At 39.7% G+C, this 19,621-nt stretch overlaps 1 protein-coding gene across 1 annotated transcript in view; it reads right to left on the bottom strand.

Annotated features, from left to right (window-relative positions):
• Positions 1-4,210: 4,210 nt before the first annotated feature.
• LOC112694593 (LIM/homeobox protein Lhx1) overlaps positions 4,211-19,621 on the bottom strand; it is a 44,812-nt gene continuing 29,401 nt past the window's right edge. The window contains exons 4-8 of the mRNA XM_025570113.1: positions 13,951-14,178; positions 13,625-13,842; positions 8,369-8,651; positions 5,853-6,011; positions 4,211-4,587 (exon numbers count right to left, since the gene is read on the bottom strand). Coding sequence (XP_025425898.1) covers positions 4,526-4,587; positions 5,853-6,011; positions 8,369-8,651; positions 13,625-13,842; positions 13,951-14,178 — 950 coding nt within the window. The 3' untranslated portion in view covers positions 4,211-4,525. The remainder of the gene's footprint in view (positions 4,588-5,852; positions 6,012-8,368; positions 8,652-13,624; positions 13,843-13,950; positions 14,179-19,621) is intronic.

The following is a 19,621-nucleotide window of genomic DNA, read 5'->3' as shown; positions in this document are numbered from 1 at the left end:
AACCAAAATAACATACTGCGCGGATCGATCATTATTTATAAAGACGTAATTCCAATATTTTTCCGTTGCATATCAGATTATTTTTAATCGATAAACTTTGTATTATATTACACGGGTTTATTTTAACGCTAACCCAATACAAGACATCACCGCATGTCACAACCGCAAATCTATCTATTTTATTCTATTTTTAACGGTCAATAGAGGTTTTTTTATTTTTAAACAATCATATAGTATAATGCCGTGGACTTCAGTACAGCACAGCGAGTCCCATAGTTTTTCGACCATAGAGCCTTTAATTAAGCAGTATTTTCTCGTGGAGACCCAAGAAATATTTCATAATTCGTATTTCATTTGCCCGTGTTTAACAAAGCATATTGCACATGTTATGTATGCAAGAGGAAACTCAAAACGAGATGACGTCTATAAAATATTATTATTATTTATATTAAATACCCAGTCTGGACCTGAAAATGTATATATGCTCGTTGTTTTGAATAACGATCAATTATTGCTGTACTGTTCAGTATTTTATGGTTAATCGAACGGAGTCCTTGATAAACAATTGCGGAGCTCTAAGGGTTTCACGGAACACAGTGTGAGAACCGCTAGCACAGAATTACTAAAGAAAAATATTTTTGATATATCCACCTAAAACAATATATACACTTATAGTCAGCGCACGCCGATGAATCGTTATTTATTATCAGCCCATTTTTCTCGAAATCGACTGAAAAATATTTTAATTTCAAATTAAAAAATATTATTAATCGCAATAAAATATAGCCTACGTCAATCGGGAATAATGTAGCTTTCTGCTCGTAAAAGAATTTTCAAAATCGATTCGGTAGTTCCAGGAGATTATTTCCTACGAACAAAAATCACAAATGTACAAACCTTATAATATTAGTATATATGTATATATATATATATATATGTGTGTGTGTGTGTGTGTGTGGGTGTGTTATGAGTTTGCTTCGTTTGATTTCGTCGTATTGTGAACTCGTGAGCGAAAGTCGCCGACGGTCCGGATGAAATTTCACATTTAACGAGATCCGAAGCACATTCGACAGAATGAAAACGCGATTGTCAACCATCTCCGTAAGCAACGAGATAAGGTTTTGTCGATTACGTTTTAACGTAATGTTATTATTTCGGATGTGTGACGCGACCTGTACAGACGTCCGGAGGAGGTCTACGGCGAAGAGTCGCGCGCGTAATAGGTACCGCGCACACGGGAAAAGGAGCGGTGCGCTTATGCAACATAATATATCGTCATCGCATTGTGTTGTGCACCAACAATAATCATATAATACAACGATTTCGGTCCGAAGTTTACGTCGTCGTAACCCTTTATTCGGTACACGCGTAACAGTATGCGCAGATTGAAAACATCGCGCGCGCCGTATGTCGCAACGACGGGGCGAATGGGAGGGGGGATCAAAATTACGAAAAATTCGATCACGTAAAATCCAAAAAATTTGTCAAACATCATCGTTGTTGTAGCATACGGTTTTTTCGATCGTAGAACGAGACGAGCTCGTTTCGCGGTGAACTCCGGTGCGCCCTTACCCAGGTTACACGTCTGCAGTGATCCGCGTCGCCACTGGAGGCGATATTCGTTACCGATGCGTGGACGCGCGCGAGTGTGCAGCGAACGGTGTGTGGGCGACCGTAACCGGGGTAGTCGTATGGGTGCGCCGACCGAGTTAGCGTGCGTTATGCCCGGCACGCGATGTAGATGAGCGATTTGTTGACGGACGTGCACGTCATAGCGCGTGGAAAACAAACCAAAAAATAAATATTATTATTAACAACGTAATGACGGTAAACGCGGTCGCTAAACATATACAATACGTATGGACGGGAAAGAAGATATGTCACCGTTAATATATATTAATGCGAACTGCTCCTGTACGCTGTGCACGATACGGACAAACGTGTGCGCGACGAAGACTTGTCGCACGACGTACACGCACAACGCGCTCGTACGTAATCAATTATGTACCGTCGTATTTACGATTGTATACGTGTGCATTTGTGTACGCGCGATGTCCCTGCGGGGCTCGCCGGGCAATTATTTATTTACACAAATTGACCATAATTACGGTTATTACCGGAGGGGACGTCGGAACGGGGGCACTTGACGCCCTCTAACCCTGCCCGGTGGCGACGGCAAATAAAGAGTGGGCGCGCGCTAAGCCCGTCAAACCGGTGTCGAGCTATCGAGCCAATTCCACATATTACGTAATTCGATTACAATCCAAGAACATAATAGTCGTGTTTTGCCCCTACGTTTTCCGCCCTCCTCGTCCGCGGGTCGTCCGGATTTATTATATTGTTGCGCGCGTGCGTTGTGCCCGACGCGCGTACGGATGCGGAACGCCCGATTGTCGTCTACGTGAATGTAGTCGCGGGGCCAACAACGATCGTCAACGGATCGCAAAAGGACGACGACAAACGTCAGTCGACACGTATGGAGGGAAAAAACGTTCCTAAACCATTGGCGAAGACGGCTAAAAAGTGACGCAAACCAATAACGATCCCGACGGTCAAGCCGAAATGGTTAAATTTTTTTCGTAAAATTACATCATTCCCGTTAAAATCGTTATTTTTGTTTCGAGGCGACGCCGCGTTTTATACTTTCATGTACTCGTATGCTTTGTCACGTATTTCAGGTATCTATTTTGTTTTTTATTTATTTTTTTTCTAATCGGAATCCATCAAACGCTGAAGGTGAACAATAACTTGCAATACCGTTCAAATTAAAGGTTTATTTAATACGTATTTATGTGCGCTCCACGAATATCATATTACTTTTACACTGTACGTGCACACAAAACTGTTCCGTTAGGTTATATACAATATACATTACGAATATACAATTTTTGACGAATCCAAAAAGTCATATTTAGTTTTGTACCGCTACTGAGCCACGTCCTGCAGGTTTATAAGTGTTTTTTTTTATTTTTTTTTTTTTACTAATAAATGATAAATATATAACAATCCAAGAGAACCATACACGGGTTCAAGAAAAATTCCACGCAAGTATATGAATTCATTCTAAAACATTACGTCACCGACACATCGTCGTTGTTCTTTCTTTTTTTTTTTTTATCGTCCAAAGATGACTGACGTGTTGCATTATTTCGTCGGATGAGATGCGTACGAGTAGGAGATGGAGTGAAAAAGAGTAAAAATAAACGTTAGGTCTGATGTGGTAATAACAACAGTTCTATATTTATATATTTAAATTTTTTTTATTATTTTTTTTTTTTTTTACAATAGACAGGTTTGATGATCATAGGGAACGTATACAATAACAACAAAAAAAAAAAAAGAAAAATATTTTCAACTTTGGGACAGTAGTAAAACAATAACATTTTTTATCGTAAATCTAATTTTTCATAATAATAATAATAATAATGATAATAATATAATAATAATACAAGTTTTTCTATATAAAAAAAAAAAACCGTTCACAGACATATATATAGGTAAGGGATTTTCTACACGGTTCGTTTATAATACTTATATTTATATTATACACGTATAAATGATTTATATCCGCGTCCGATGCAACGTGCGTGATAATATTATATACATATAACCTATAGTATACACGATTTGTTAGGACTTTTAGGACACGGAACACACGGGATTTTACAATAAAATCGTAAATATTATATATAGTTATTGGTAAAACTGGAAGTGTGTTAAATTATACATACTCGTGTGTAGATACACGTACATACGTAATATACACTCTAGGACGCATCTACAGCAGTTTACGCAATACAAACTTCAATCGAAAAATTCTGGTGTGACCGCGGATTTCTGTGTAATGGAAATGAAACGTTTGCTTAGATTTATAGTTATAATTTTTCGAGGAAAAAAAAACCTTACCCAACTCGACTTTTTTTTTTTTACATTCACTTATGTACAACGAAAAAAAAAGCACAGTTTTGTACAAACAATTTACTCTAACCTACAAAGATTACTGAGTTTTATGCCTACGATCGCATATTATATGTATACACTTATTTATACACGAAATAGTGTTAAACGTGTAGGTATATAGTTTTATTCAAATCCGTTACACAAGTTATATAATATTTATTCTCTATTTTTTTTTTTTTTTTTGTTTTTATTTTTCTATATAATATCATTATTTTTGGGGAGGAAAAATAATAATATTAACACGTATTGCAATGCCGCGATTTTTAGTTTTTTTTTTTTCAATTTTTTCATTTAATAAATATTTTTTTACCGTCGGGCGTATAGTGATGTTATCGCCGATTGTATATATATAATAATAATAATAATAATAATAATAACATATACGTAGGTATGTATGATAATACGATAATTATAATAATAATATTAATAACATTATGGCACGGTTCTTTAAAAAAGTTTACCTCCGGTCGATTTCGTACGGCATTCTGTTTTGTGTTGCGAGTGTTTAGGGCACAAGTCGCTGGAATCTGTGGCGATAGCTCGGACGATCGATATGGGAGTAATTTCACCAGACGAGGCCTTCGTTTTGCAAGTTAGGCGCGTCCGAAAACCCACTGCTACTGCCACCTGCGAAAAAGAATAATCCACTCATTACACACAATTTTTATGGTATATAACGTACGTACGTCATGCAATTCACAATTTTTAACCGAAAAAAAAAAAAAATTCATTCTAAAACGCAGTCAGGCTGCGTATATTTGCTATCCTTAAAACGATTTCTATGTAAATCTACGGTGATCACCGTGTTATACCGCACGTGTTTTATGAATAAACACGTCATATTAACGTCTCATTAATTGATGATCGATACACGATCAGGGTACGCGGAAAAAAGTTTAAATGCTGTCGTATGTTGAAATTGTTTTTAACTGTAAGTTCGTACGTATATACGATTTTTAGAGTAAATTATAACTATAATTCGGTATCTCTTATAGAATGATATGAATAGTGTACGATGCGCTGGTAACATTTTCGAACAAACGTATATTATTGCGGTACACTCCAACACGACAGTAGTAATCTTTAAAAAACGATTTTTTTTTTTTTTGTTACTCCGTTCGTAAAACGGCCCGGTGGTATAGGTACAACACTATTGTAATGCGCTCTGACAGTGTCGTAAAGTGTTTATGTATGGGCAACCGATGTAATTTTACGCATAATATTTGGATATAAATATTTCAGTGTACGAGTAATAACGACAATAAAAATTGTATTTTACTGCAATATAGATTTTTATATGTAAAATTATTCTCAAAGTATAAATTATAAAAACACTAATTCTAAAACGCTATTCTTCATGCGCCTATACGTTTTTCAATTCGATATTGTACAATAATATATACAGAAGTCATAAACATCGTTCTATCCTAAACATACTCGTATATACATATACTTAATCTTATGTACATTTTTAGTACTACAGTTATGTGTATCTCAAACAGTGATTTACTTTCAATAAAAACGGGTTTAAATCGAACACGAAAACGAATTTTTTCCCGTGTAATCATTGATTTTAGTTGGAATACTCTTTGGATACGCCGTCCAATTGTTGAAATTGGTAGCGTCAACTACACGTCGCTATAATCATTTGCATTAAATCTGATCAAAATCAAATTTTCAGAAATAGGAAAACAATTGTGATGTCTGAAGTATCTTATGAAATCAAATTGGACCGTATTTTATTATTAAAGTGCACGCACTTATGCGACGAAAAGAAATGACGAACGCATTCGAATGATATACGCACACGCGTTGCAAGTGATAATTTTTCCGTTTTGAGTGGAGGGGCGAGAGGGGTAAGCATTTTTTTTTTTTTTGTTAAATTTACTTGCCTTGGGAGCCCATGAATTCCGACGGACTACCCGGCCTTTGGGACACGAGCTGCTGGTCGTTGGCCTGCTGTTGCTGCGCAATGAAGCCGGGCGGAGCGTCTTGACCCATGCCCGGATAATCCGGCCCCATTCCGGACATCGGGTTGGAATCCATGCCACCTACGAAACAAAAAAAAAAATGAGAGGGATTATATTAACTGAAACGAGAACGAAAAAATAAACGACAACAAATGCTGGTGGATTTTTATAAAGCGTTTCGACCGCGGCGTAAGAAAAACGAACCGTACGTGTGTATACGTTGTCGCCGTTCTGGCCGATAGTACGAGTGACATATCAACCTAATAAAATATAATCGAGGATTTATCCATTTCGAATCCCGATCGGCTGGGACTCGACGACTAAACGGTTAACGAAAACAGTGACGGTAAAATGTACGCGATTTAATTTATTTTTATTTGGTGTAATTAATGTATTATTCGGTTAAACCGTCATTTAATGACAGTTTAACCGAATAATACAACGAAAAATTATCGCAAAAATGTGCGAACCGAGCCTGAAGTATAAAATTCTGGTGGCGGATCACGTATTGAGAACGCGATCTCGTCCGTTCGACTGTTCTCTGAAAACGCAAAAGTGATCGCTCGTTATAGCGGTACCGTCGGAAAAATATAATTAAAAGCCGGACGGATCAGATCGAGATGAGTATTATTACACCATGACCACCTTGTACTGGTTGGACGCAACTCGGCGGCACGTGTATCGAAACACTAATAGTTTAGAGTTTTCATGTTTCATCTGCAAAGCCCACCGTAATCGTTTTTTTTACATTTTTTTTTATCGTCGTATCGTATGTGTATCTATGTGTATACTAATTACGGTTCAAACCGGCGGTGACATTTTAATAAAAATAAACGTGCGTCCACAATAAACTCGCAGCTTCCCAACGCACGTGTTGTAGCGCTCTCCGCGTGTCGTTTATAATTAATTTTGTTTCAGAACGTACGAGTGTAATCGCCTTTGACCACGTCAACAGTTCACACCACAATGGGCAGTAGTAGTACCCTATTCTGATGTACGGAATTACAACGAATTAGTGATCTGTTACACGAACGACGCGACGTCTCGTATCCGTGACAAGCGTACAGCGCGATTTCCGATTTGAAAAATAATATCGTAATATTATAATCGTTATTGTTCGCGACGGTAACAACACGCTCAGTGACGTCAACGACGGACAACAGTAAGATCCCGGAAAACGTCTGGAAAGCTTTTTAGCCAATATTTACCGTAATACAAATACGCAGTAATGTGGCGAGAAATAAATTATATGTCCGGTAATCAGGACGCAAAGTGGGCGCCTGCCAGGGGCGCGAAATATCGAGTGAGAATTGGGACGCAAAATTTGATCAAGTCATTAAATTAGATTTTAAAAATCAAAACCAAAATATTATTATAATAATTTAAAAAATTGATATTGGATGGAAATACGATGATACCGAATGATACTATAAAGTGTGAAGTACCTAGAATTAAATTATATTAATATATAATAATGTCCATATTAATAATACACGTAGCCCGTAGTTATAATTTACGATTGTGAGGAAAACGTGATAGAAATCATTTAGCTTAAACTCATAGTCACCGGATAATATACAAATTTAAAAATAAAATTTTCGGACGACAATAATACCAATAATCTAAAATATGATTATATTATATTAATTATTTTTGTTGTGGGGCTCGACCCCCGGGGACGCAAAATTTTCATTTTTCGAGAAGCGCCACTATTGATCGACCCGGTCCTGCCTGTAATAACCGAGGCGGATTTTTTGTCAACGTTGCGTTATCGTTATTTTGAAACTTCACCTATAATAATCGTTATGCACAGGAGGAAAATCGCGTCTCTACACGATAATAGTAGAATAGTTTGTTGAATATATGCGTTTAAGACGAATTACATTCATCCCATAATCCATTTAAATGTTCCTATATGTTTTTTTTTTATTTTGCAATACAGTTGTGTGTGCACGTTAGTTTAGTTTTATCTACGTTATTCCACGCATTTATTCGTTGTTATGTTTAGATTAGATTTTCAAATTTTGTCCGGCTCTTAAACAGTATTGCACTCACTGTCTATGTGTTTTTACAGTACCATTTTCATTGTGCAAATATGTCATAAGTTCATAAGTCCTAGAATCGATACTATGAGCGTTGTCGAATGAATCGCTCAATACATTTTAAGAAATTTCTCGAATTAAACCATTCTCTTACACTGTAAAATTCATAATTATCAAATATTGCACTGAATAGTATTATCAGTAATAATATACTCGTACACGTGTTATATATATATATATATATATATATATATATATATATGGTTATTTCAACGCATTTATCCGTATACAAGGCGGTGTATATCAACGTACAGTTTACTTCATCAGCCGTTCGTCGTATAACACAATACTTGCATATCTTTATCAGAGATTATATTGCTTTATGTGAATGCTTACCTGGGTGTCCGAAGGGGCCTCCGGGACCGGCACCCACGTGGGTACCGCCGTGATGACCGAAGAAGTCCGGATGGAACGAACCGGGCCCGTAACCGAACTCGAATTTGACCTCAGCCGAACCGGCGAAGTACGGGAAACCGGGTTGCTGGTCGTCCAGGGACCCGGGACTCATGTTCAGCGGGAAACCGCGCATTTTCCGCGCGCCCCCGTAGAACGGTCCTCGGCCCATTGACGTCAGCTGTTTCAGCCGCCGCTCTTTGCTCCTCTTGTTTTGGAACCACACCTGCGGAAACGATCGAAAGGGTTTGCCTATATTTAGTACAGTTAGAGAACAATAATAATTGACGAAACAGTAAAACTGTTCGCGGTCCTAAGGACGGGCCCCGCGCGCGTTAAACGCACTCTTGCTAAACGACCGTAGTCTACCGCGCAGTCGACTAGAATATCTCTGTATCGTACGACTCGCGCGATAAACCACCTAAATTTTCGACGTGCAGCAATGCCCGACGAATTCCCATCACGCGAGTGTGACTATTTTAGGTTTTCCCGACTTCGCAACTTCTTTTCTCCTCCCATAGGATTCGGTTTTATACAGTAGTTACACAGACGCTGCAGTTACCACACCTACAAATTGTTGTTGCCGAATCTCTGGAATACGTTCAGTGCACCGTACATAAGCTCTATAAGCCTTAACGCGTGTTAAAAGGATTTTTTTCTTTCCGCGGCCGAAGAGATTACTGTACATGGCTGCGTGACCGGCCCCCGCAACTAAACACTAATTAATATTACCATACTAAATATTACATCGAATATCGAACGGTTTCTACCACTGCGTGTCGTACGATCATGTTTATTTATTTTATGAAATCTCACGTTTTCATCGCCATCTCCGTTCGGTATCATTATTAAACAATACCTACAACACTCGACGCGCCGCGTGATACTGCGTTAAAAAAAATAACGAAAAAAACTACAAATTTATCGAAAACCGGTTCCTACGCTGCTTTTTCCGTAAGAGGCAATTTGTTCTGGCGAACACTTACAATATTATTTGACTCTCGTAATTCGTAATATTTGATAAGTAATAATAAATAATGTTTATGTTTAATTCATTGTTCATGGGCGGGCATTATACATGGAGTACATAACATAAACGCTCTATATAATATTTATATTAAACTATATCGCATCCATACCTAATATAAACTGGTTTTCGATAAAGAAAAAAAGGAAAACTTACGATTCTTCGTATCATTCTAACGAACTTTTTTTACAGATCTTGAAAAAATAATGCATACATCTATTCGAATAATTTCGAGTCGGACACGGCAGTGTAAACGTTTAAAAACGATCAAATATACTTTTTGATGGTAATGTTTTTCGATACACTTCAGAGGAGAGTGGAAAAAATAAATAAAAAAACAGAAGACTCAATTTCGAACTAATGTATTTTTAATGATTTTCTTTTGGTTTCCGAGCGGGGAAAGGCGCGCGTGTTAAACATTGATTGATGGCCGATCGTAAAGACTATACGGAGGAAATAAAAATAAAAATTAAAGCACTCGCGCTGTGCGTGCGTGTGTGTGTGTGTGTGTGTGTGTGTGTGTGTGTGACCTCTCGAAATCTTGTTTTTTTATGCGGACCGACCACAACCCTGGTTCCGGAGTCGGGAAACTACCATCGTCTGCCGGACCTCCCTGGCTGCGGCTATGAGGCCGTCAACGGCGGAGAGACGAAAGAAAAAAACAATCAAGTACGCACGTTACACGTGCTCGTTTTCTTATGCGCAAGCACACGCGCGGTAATGACCGCAACTATCGTAAAGAAGGAAACGCGCGTGCATTGTTGCCGACCGCAGAAAAACCACATGATAAACGCGTCGTGCACCGCACGCGCAAAATTATACGATTTACATAGTGTAATGCTTTGTCCACAATGCTGTGTTGAACGTAAAACAACGCAACCGCGACTGCAGGCGAAGGACGCGACGAGAAAACGCACGATTTTCGCAACTGGAAACGTCAGACGTGTACGTACACACAGATTCCGACCGAAAACGATAGTTATATCACATTCGGTTCGACTCGATAACAGCAGTATGATATTACACTTGATAAGTGTTCAAAAATATTGTCTAACGAACGTGAAAACGCTAGACGAATTCCGAAACCCGAGGATACGTTCAAATGGCGATGTAACATCGTACAGTGTACGTAATAGGTTTTTACACAAACAGTTTGTACCCGACGCTGAACTCGAATCGAGAGACGGACGCGTGCTCTGTAACAATAAACGTATGATACATAAAAAAAAACCGAAAGTTTCCCATATGACGTTAATACTGATGTGCAGCACACGAATGCGCACGTTGTTACACGACCGTCGGAGTTTCAAGCGTTTTGTTGGCGCGCGGCGACGAGACGTCCGAGAAATAAAAAAAAAACCTATTCTCCGTGCATTGCGCTTGGATTTCCAAAAAGTTTTTTTTTTTCGCGTCTTGTATAATATGTACTGTATAATTTGTGTTGTTCCGTTCGTAATTCGTGTTCGCGATGTGCGCATGTTGCGGGTTGAAACGGAAAATAACGCGTAGGTATACCTACCGCCGTTGCCGTACGCGTATAAATAAATATGAAGTCGTTAGCCTTCCGACCGGATCAAACGTGAGAATCACGAACAAAGCGCAACGGTTGGGGGAAATTAAAAATTTTAAAAAAAAAAAAAACGAAAAGAACAAATGTGTTAATGTATCGCGGTAGAAAAATAATTAAAATCGCACGGTTTTTCGACGAAGGATCCGACGCGGAACGCGACGCCGTAGCCGTCACCGTCGACGGGTGTACGACGGTGCTATTATGCTATTACGGTGCGGCGATATCGCGCGTGTATCCTCGGCGGGATGAAGCGTTTGTAAATGTTTCGGAACGAGCCGTTTCGACCCGGTTTTGATCGAAACGCCGTCGCAGGGTCCATTACCGTCGGCGGCGACTACGCGTCCGGCAGATCCTGGCGCTTGTCATCGTTTGCGACGGCGTGCCCGAGAAATATACGATGTGCGTGGGCGCATGCCGCAGAGTAGAACGGACCAAAACGATTCCACGCTTTAAATGCACAATAACGGGATGTGATTTTTTAATCGCGACGAGCACGTAGGAGAAGGAAAACACGGTGCAAACGTATCGGTAACGGGCCTGGTAAATTTTTGGGAGTCGTATGGCTGAACGAAAATATGAAACCCGGCAAACGTAATAATAAACTAATGGAATTAAAAGTGATTCGAACGGTGAGGAGGATCAGTGTCGCGGTACTATTTACTTCGTTCGTCCTTGAGCGCCTTTAATTCTTACGTATTATTATTAATCATTTTTTTAATAAAAGGCAATTAAAAAAAAAAAAAAAAAAAAATTATTATTCATCATTGTTATATTATTATTTTTATATTATTATTATTTGTTATATTATCGACAACGGCCCATACAAGTAACTAGATCCTAAAGTTAGGGGGAGGGGGCTTCAACCCTAACATGTTTAAAATAAGTAAAACCAAACTCCCAAACTCGTCCCTCAAGTAACATTCATTTTTAAATTATAATATTATTTTATTAATATACAATGTATAAAACAGATAATAAAAAAAGTGATAGAGGGTAAACATTAAAATATTAACATATTTATTAAGTATTATTTTGGATACAAGTTAAATTTTCTTAAAAATTAAAAACTTAAATGAATTTTATAACTATCACATTTTAAGCCTCCGCTCAGTATAGGCAAATTTATTTAAAATGTCTTCTTTGTTTAGAATGTTTGACAAATCTCTTTCAATTGCTAATTGCTATGATTGCTAACTTGGAAAATCGAATTGGTAATATAGTTGACCTTATGTAAGTGTTTCGACGCATTGCGGAGAATGTTCTTTCACAAGATGCTTTTTGAAACTGCAAGTGCCAAATGCAGCATTTTGTATAAATTTAGGAAAACAGATTTTTCTACAATAATCTTTAGTTGCTGTTCCTGATTGAATTTTCCAATTGAATGTCATAAAATTTTTTTACAACCAAAATTTCTGATTTTAAGTCAGTTCCATTAATATTTCGTTGCTCGTTGATCGTGGTCACAAGTTATTAATAATCGTACGTCTTTTACGACTATTTTTGTATTTAATTTATTAATAATTTCTAAGTAATATTTATGTAGTAAAACCTTACATACAATCATTGTATTGCAATGAAACGTATAACCAAAAAAAATAAATATTTTTCCAAGATATTAATAAAAAAAATAAAATGATATTTTAAATTAAAAGTAAAAATGTAGCTACCGTTAGCAAGACTAAGAATTGTGAAAGGGGAGGCTAAAATTCATGTTGGGGGCTTAGCCCCCCTCCCCTAGTAACGCCTATGCAACGGACATACGAGACAACGGACATAATGGACATACATATCAACTCGTAGTTGTATTATTTTTAAATCGTATTTATTTTCAATTAATTCATGTCTAAACATTGTTATAAATGCATGTAGAATTCTAAAAAACAAACGAAATTAACTTAACCATTTTTTTCGAGCTGAATCTTTATTTTTTTAATTTTTTTTTTTTTTTATTCAACTATAGTCGCAGAGAAAGTTTCCTCCCTTCCATCCGGAAATGTCGACCCAAATATTTATGTTCTACGTAAACGTCATGAACGGGATGCACCAAATGGATTAATGCAGCCGGACTTGTGAACGAAAAAGTTTATCAACGACAGCAGCTGCCGTGGAACTCGTGTGCAGTCGGCAGGACGTTTTATTATTTCAGAGGAAAAAAAACGATTGCATTACGGGCACACATTATTTTAATATCGGCACTTCGAAACAAATACATATAATAATAATAAGTAATGTGTTGCAGTCACACGCGCACACGTGTTGTTCTTGCTCGTGCTGTATACAGTCATATAGTGACAGTTAATTTAGTGAACAAAATTTACGACGTCGGTCCGTGTCGTTTCCACGCGTATTGTTGTAATATAAATCGTTGACGTGCAGTCGTTCTCAATGCGTTACGGATGCAACGGCATAGAGGTGTACCGAAATCGAATATTTCACGTTATGGCATACGCGCGTACACTACACATTGTATCACAACATAATTCAAAACGCATACTTCGACGTGAGAACATACATATGTGTTTATTTTATTTATGCCACTCGAAAGCCGCCCCGCTCTATGTACCCTAGGGCAATCGTATATGATGTTTTCAAAAATATGTACCTGAATGACTCTCATGGGCAGGCTGGTCTCTTTAGCTAATTGTTCGCGGATGTGCCTGGTAGGTTTGGGCGTTTGCGAAAAGGCCGTTTTCAGTATTTCTAGTTGTTTGGCCTTGATGGTAGTTCTGGGACCTCGTCTCTTGGATCCGGAATTGCCGTCATCCGGCGATTTGTTCTCCGTCTGACTGTCCCTGGTCTCTGGGTCGCCGTCCAAAGAACCTATTTTAGTTTAAAATGTCGTGTTTAATACGTCGACCAATATGCTAATAAAAGAAATGCAACAAGGAAATTCTGAACAGATCCGTTCAATTATATGGTATAGCTCACCTTGGTCCTCAGAATCTTCTTTTAGGTCTAGGCCCGAATGAGGTGCTTGCAGATCGCCGGCCGACAGCGAGTTATTGTTGGCTTCCGGCGTGGTCGGCGGCAATATCGATCCGGGGCCCGTTCCGTGGAGCCCTGAGATCAGATGGTGTTTGGTGGACGATATGCTGGTCGATGTGGTCTCGTCGTCCTCTTCGTCTTCTGATCCCGAGTACGGCAACGAGTCAATACCTGGAAACACGTGAAACCGAACCGATAAAACGACGACCGAGTATAATTTCTATATTCCCAAATAGTTTGATATCTATTCAATATAAATATGTATGGTCAATAACAGTAAATATAATTGAAACTACAAACAGATAATTTGTATACGTATTGTCACGCGTAATACAGTACATAAGTCTATTTGTATGTAACACCGGATGAATACAAGGGTCGAGGTATATCGTACGCGCATACATAATACGCACGTGGTGTACATAGTGCGGCTGACGCGTGAGAAAGAAATAGTTTACATAATATTTTATGCGCGCGCGTGTGTATAAAACACCGGAGCGGAGAAAGAAGCGAAAAAAAATAAAACAAAAAAAAGGGGATATCCTTGGTAAGAAAAACACGGGTCGGCGCACGTTTTGTTAAAAAGTATAGAATATAATTGGCAGACGTTCCGAACAAACACGTATAAATATCCAGAGGCAGAGGCGTTAGAGCTTGGCGAATAATACGCGCGCACACAAAAACAACGTTGTGTACACACGGAGGGTGCGTACGTACATCCCTCGGCGAGGAGAAGGACGCGACGGGAGGAAGGACTCGAGGGAAACGGTGCGGGGCAGAGAAGGGCTTATAACAATATTTGTTCAGGAATCAAACTCGATTACCCATTCGCGCCCGCGGGGTATAATGTTGCACGCGCGCGCGCCGCAGCCGCAGGACGACGATGACGACGACTACGACTACGACTATGGTTATAGCTGCTGATGTTGCCACGCGAGAGTATAAACCCGCAAGCCGGCAGGGACGAGAAATGCGCGTATTGTTGGCTCACCGCTACAGAAATATACATGTATACAAATAAATTGTGTGTGTGTGTGTGTGTGTGTGTGTGTGTGTGCGTGTGCGCGTGTATACACGTATATACGATAGTGCTGCTGGTGCGGTGGTTGGTATCCTGTGCAAACAATGCGGTCGGATAGAATCGCAAGCAACGAAGGGTACCGCAGAGTGTTTGGGGGTGTATCGATGACAAAAATCCCATCACGAATTCAATCGCGTTGCTGCTTTTTGCTCTCTCTCACTCTCTCTCTATCTCAGCGGTGTACACGTACAATATGTATATACGAGCAAAACGCTTTATACCCTCCGCGCGTATACATCATCATACGAATATACGGATTTATATATATACATATATACAGTGATCCGATTTTAATTCACAATCCTACATGCATACAATAATAATAACTCATACGTACGTATAGTAGCGGAAATCGTCTACACTGCACGTAACACGGCATCGGTGATGGACCGAAAGAGAGAGAGAGAGAGAGTGAGAGAGAGAAAGAGATACGAAGAGAACGAGCGAGTGAGGAACAGATATATCCTGGATTATCGAGTGTACAACGACTCATATGTACATAATAATAGTGTATGGTATAAAATATACAATGTTGGTGTATAAAAATCGAAGGTCGTGTACTAGAGCATTTTTGTTATTATAATAACGTTGATATAATTTTATGTTTTATTCGAAAAAATGTTTACGCGAGATTTATAATCGTAATTGCATGGAAAAAATGCCGTGGATTTATTGTCGAGGCGGTGGTGGTGAAAAGAATAAAAAGTTATCGTCTTTTTGTTTCACACATATACGTGCGTGCGCGCATAGTAATAATACAATAATAATACATGTATAATATATTATATATATATATATATATATATATATGTGTGTGTGTGTGTGTGTGTGTGTGTGTTTCTACACCGCATAAAATCGTTTCTTTCGGAAGTTTTTGTACGGTAAATTAGCTAGGGAAAAAAAAGAATAATGTAACAATCGTAAAAAATGAAAACGTATATATACAATAATAAATGTGTAAAATACTGGGAGCTGGGTCATTACTGTCTTTTCGGGTTATTTTACAAGCTGCTGTATAATAACCGAGTAGGTTTTTCGGCGTTATAATACAATACGCCCAAGTCGCAGTTCGGTAAAAAGGATACACGCGCGCCTATATGTATTATACGTATGTGTGTGTGTGTGTGTGTGTGTATATATATATGTACGTATACACGTGTATATTTTTGAAGGATTTTTTTTATGATCAACCCAGACCGACCGGAGTCTTTGGGCCGTCAAAACGATCGCAGGCGCTCATATTTACATATAACACAAATTTTTTACATAATTTATGCTCGAGGGACGTAGAAAAAAAGTGACCAGAAAATCACCAGAATACCTGTCAATTTTTACGACCCGTCTTAGGTGTTCGGTTCTTTTATGTTTTCATTTTATTTCTTCTTATAAAATATACATACATAAATGTACGATATTCATAATTTTTTTATTTTTTCTTCTCTGTCGGTCCCCTTGAAACGCTCCCGTACGCGCACATACATATGTACGCATATATCGTACACACACATATATATATATATATATATACACGTATGAAATATAATGACATTATCACCGTGTCCCGAACAGACGTCGGATTTGTTTCGAACCATCGAAACGTCAAGTTTACGATCCACCGCCAGTCTGCTGGGCCCGGACCTCGGGAACGTGTGAAAAATATACGTATAACGTGTATGAATTACAACTTTTTCGAATTCCCGTCTCTCGTGTTCACTACTGCTGCCCTCCCTCCGTCCGTCACACACACGCGCGCGCACACGTACGCTATCGGCTGACTTCGTGTTTTGAAGTGAATATTTATAGGTAGAGGAAAAAAAACAACATACTAAATGCGTTACACGGACACACTATGCGGTCGTTGATGAATTTACAATCCGCTGCGTGTCAACCACGTGAAATATAACTGCGTGTACACAATATAGGTGCACATGTTTATTGCACGTTTAGCGAATTGTTTTTGTGTCCTTCTAGTTCCAATCTGCAGCAGCAGCAGCGGTGGTGGCGGTGGCGTTACAATGGCCCGAAAGCAATTGTTTGCGGCTGGTGTATGGAAATCGCCATTAAATAGAGAAAGAGAGCCAGAATCGATGCATAAATATTGCATTACACGGTACATGTTATTAACAACAACCTAACCTTCCGAAATATGCGATTCGTGTTGTTGTGCTGCCGCTGCGTCGAACCGAACCGGTGGAATTTTCGAAATGGAACGTACTTTTTTTTTTCTCCCCCACCTTTTTCGGTTTGTGATTGGAGAGTACCTATACGTACATGGATTGATCATCGTCGCACGTGTGTCTCTCCGTGTATAAAATGCTGTACGATGAGGACTTGGCTTAATTGGATTCGTATGTGCACGCGCGTACATTTAAAATATTATTCGAATGAGCTCGCGCGCACGCTGCGCACACCTGTGTGTGAATATGTGTTAGAACGCGCGTTGCTCTCCGATCGCGTACGTAATGTATTCGACGACGAACGTCCATAAAACTTCTGGGGTGTCCATCGTTTCACACCTTTACCCGGCCCGTTATAAGTGCGCGTAGCCGCGGACGGAATAATAATTATGATAAAAAAAAAAAATAAATAAAACCAAATAACCGTGGATAAAAAATAACGCTAGGTATATATCGACGACGCGGCCACTAAATCACTCGTGCCCGAAGACATGTCATTGTTTATCGTCGTTATTATTTTATTTTACGTTTTTTTTTTTTTTCCTATCCCGCGCGTTGTCTAATTTACGCGCCGTGGACGTCACGTAGTGTAATTTTTTTTTTATTCATCTTTTTCGCCCGAAGCCGATTCGAATGCGACTGCAATGCGGGGCGCTCTCGTCGGGAAAACGCGAACGTAACATTGCGAATGATGTACAAACAAATATTGAACAACGGTAGAAATACGTTTCGCGACGGCCAACAAGCGCGTATGCAATACGAAACGTAAATGACGAACGCGCGCGCCGGGGTGCACCGCGCGTCCAACGAATAACGCACGCGACGGAACGCAACACCGAGGTTTCGCTTCGAACAAAACCTATTGGCAGCACGCGCGCGCGCAATACCTACGTAATCGCACAATGATAATAAACGTCGGTTGAAAAGACATTACCGATGTACGTATCGCGTATTATTTTCTCCGACGACGACGATAATAACGGAGTGTTTATTACACGTGTATTTAAGTGTATATAAATATGAAATCCGATGGCAACGCGAATCGCGCGCGTGTATAATACATATATATATGTTTTGTTATTGTACAGGGACGACTGCATCGGCCGCCGGACAGGGTACGTGGCGCGCGGGTGAGTAGTGGTTAGGGTCTATGGGCCGAGGAGGAGGGCCGGTGCGGCGTCGGCGGCACGCATTCCCCCCGCGGCGACGCGGTAAAAAGGCAAACGGGCCCCCCCGCGGAGAGCGGCCGCCGCACGAATCCTCTGTACGCCGTCGGCTGTGTGCAACGGCGGCGGCGACGCGGAGCCCGCGGGGCGTTTCGCGATTTCGACGTCGCCCGTCAGACGCAAAAGAACCGGCCGCCGCCGCCGCCGCCGCCGCCGAGCTGCGGAGGTCATCTCGACCTGTCGTTACCACAAAACCCGTGTGTACGTACGTCGTCATATAAACGTACACGTATGTACACGTTTCGTGCATTATTATTATCTCTCCCGACGGTTAATGTACGCGAGAGGATCAAAAGAAATCCCATGACTCCCGTACGCGAACAGTACCCTACGTGGTGCGCGTGAACCGATGTCTTCGAAACGTGGTTGGCCATGGCAAAAACGCAATGACGGTTGTCAATAATAATACGTCGTAAAATTATTCGGGGGGAGGGGAAGGGGTAGAATCTCCCGGTGACGTCTGGGGTCTTTCGAACGTTTTACGAGATAGTTAATGTTGAAGCCGCACATCGATCATGATTTCGCTTTACACACGAACAGACGCTCTAGTTCGCGCTTCAAACCTCGACAAGTTATTTTCGATCGGGGGGAAAAAAAATTACAATAATTATTATAGGAACATATCCATGATTTACATCAAATATGTGTGTGTTTAGGTCGTTTCACGGATCACATTTTTCGTACATAAAGGAGTACGAATTCGGTGTATTATATTTTGAGTAGCCGTGTGTAGGTCGAACGAAATTTTTGATAAAATCGATATTTTTTATACTTATTCAAACCCGTTGGATACTGGATTTTAATGCAATAATGGAATCTCGACTGTTAACAACCCAACAGCTTTATATTTGTAAAACAACCGGAATGAAAAGTTCTCGTTTAACCTACACACACGCTATTGAATCGTTTTAACCTCGTCGGAACCATCAAAAAGTCGTGTTTCTCCGTACCGCTGAAATTTCACTGTTTCATAAACCATACACTTATGCCGTGTATCGATTGTTCGTGAACAAAATCGACTTTCGATTGAGATTAAGGTCGAACGCGGGACGATCCAGAGATTTCGTACGCTCACTAGTGGATAATTAATTATCGTCCGCGCGGCGGCGGTGGCGGTGTCTAGACGTCGC

This window comes from Sipha flava, unplaced genomic scaffold, assembly GCF_003268045.1.
Source record: "Sipha flava isolate LNK unplaced genomic scaffold, YSA_version1 131_pilon_pilon, whole genome shotgun sequence".
Classification (NCBI taxonomy): Eukaryota; Metazoa; Arthropoda; class Insecta; order Hemiptera; family Aphididae; genus Sipha; species Sipha flava.
This window is presented reverse-complemented; position numbering and strand designations above follow the sequence as displayed.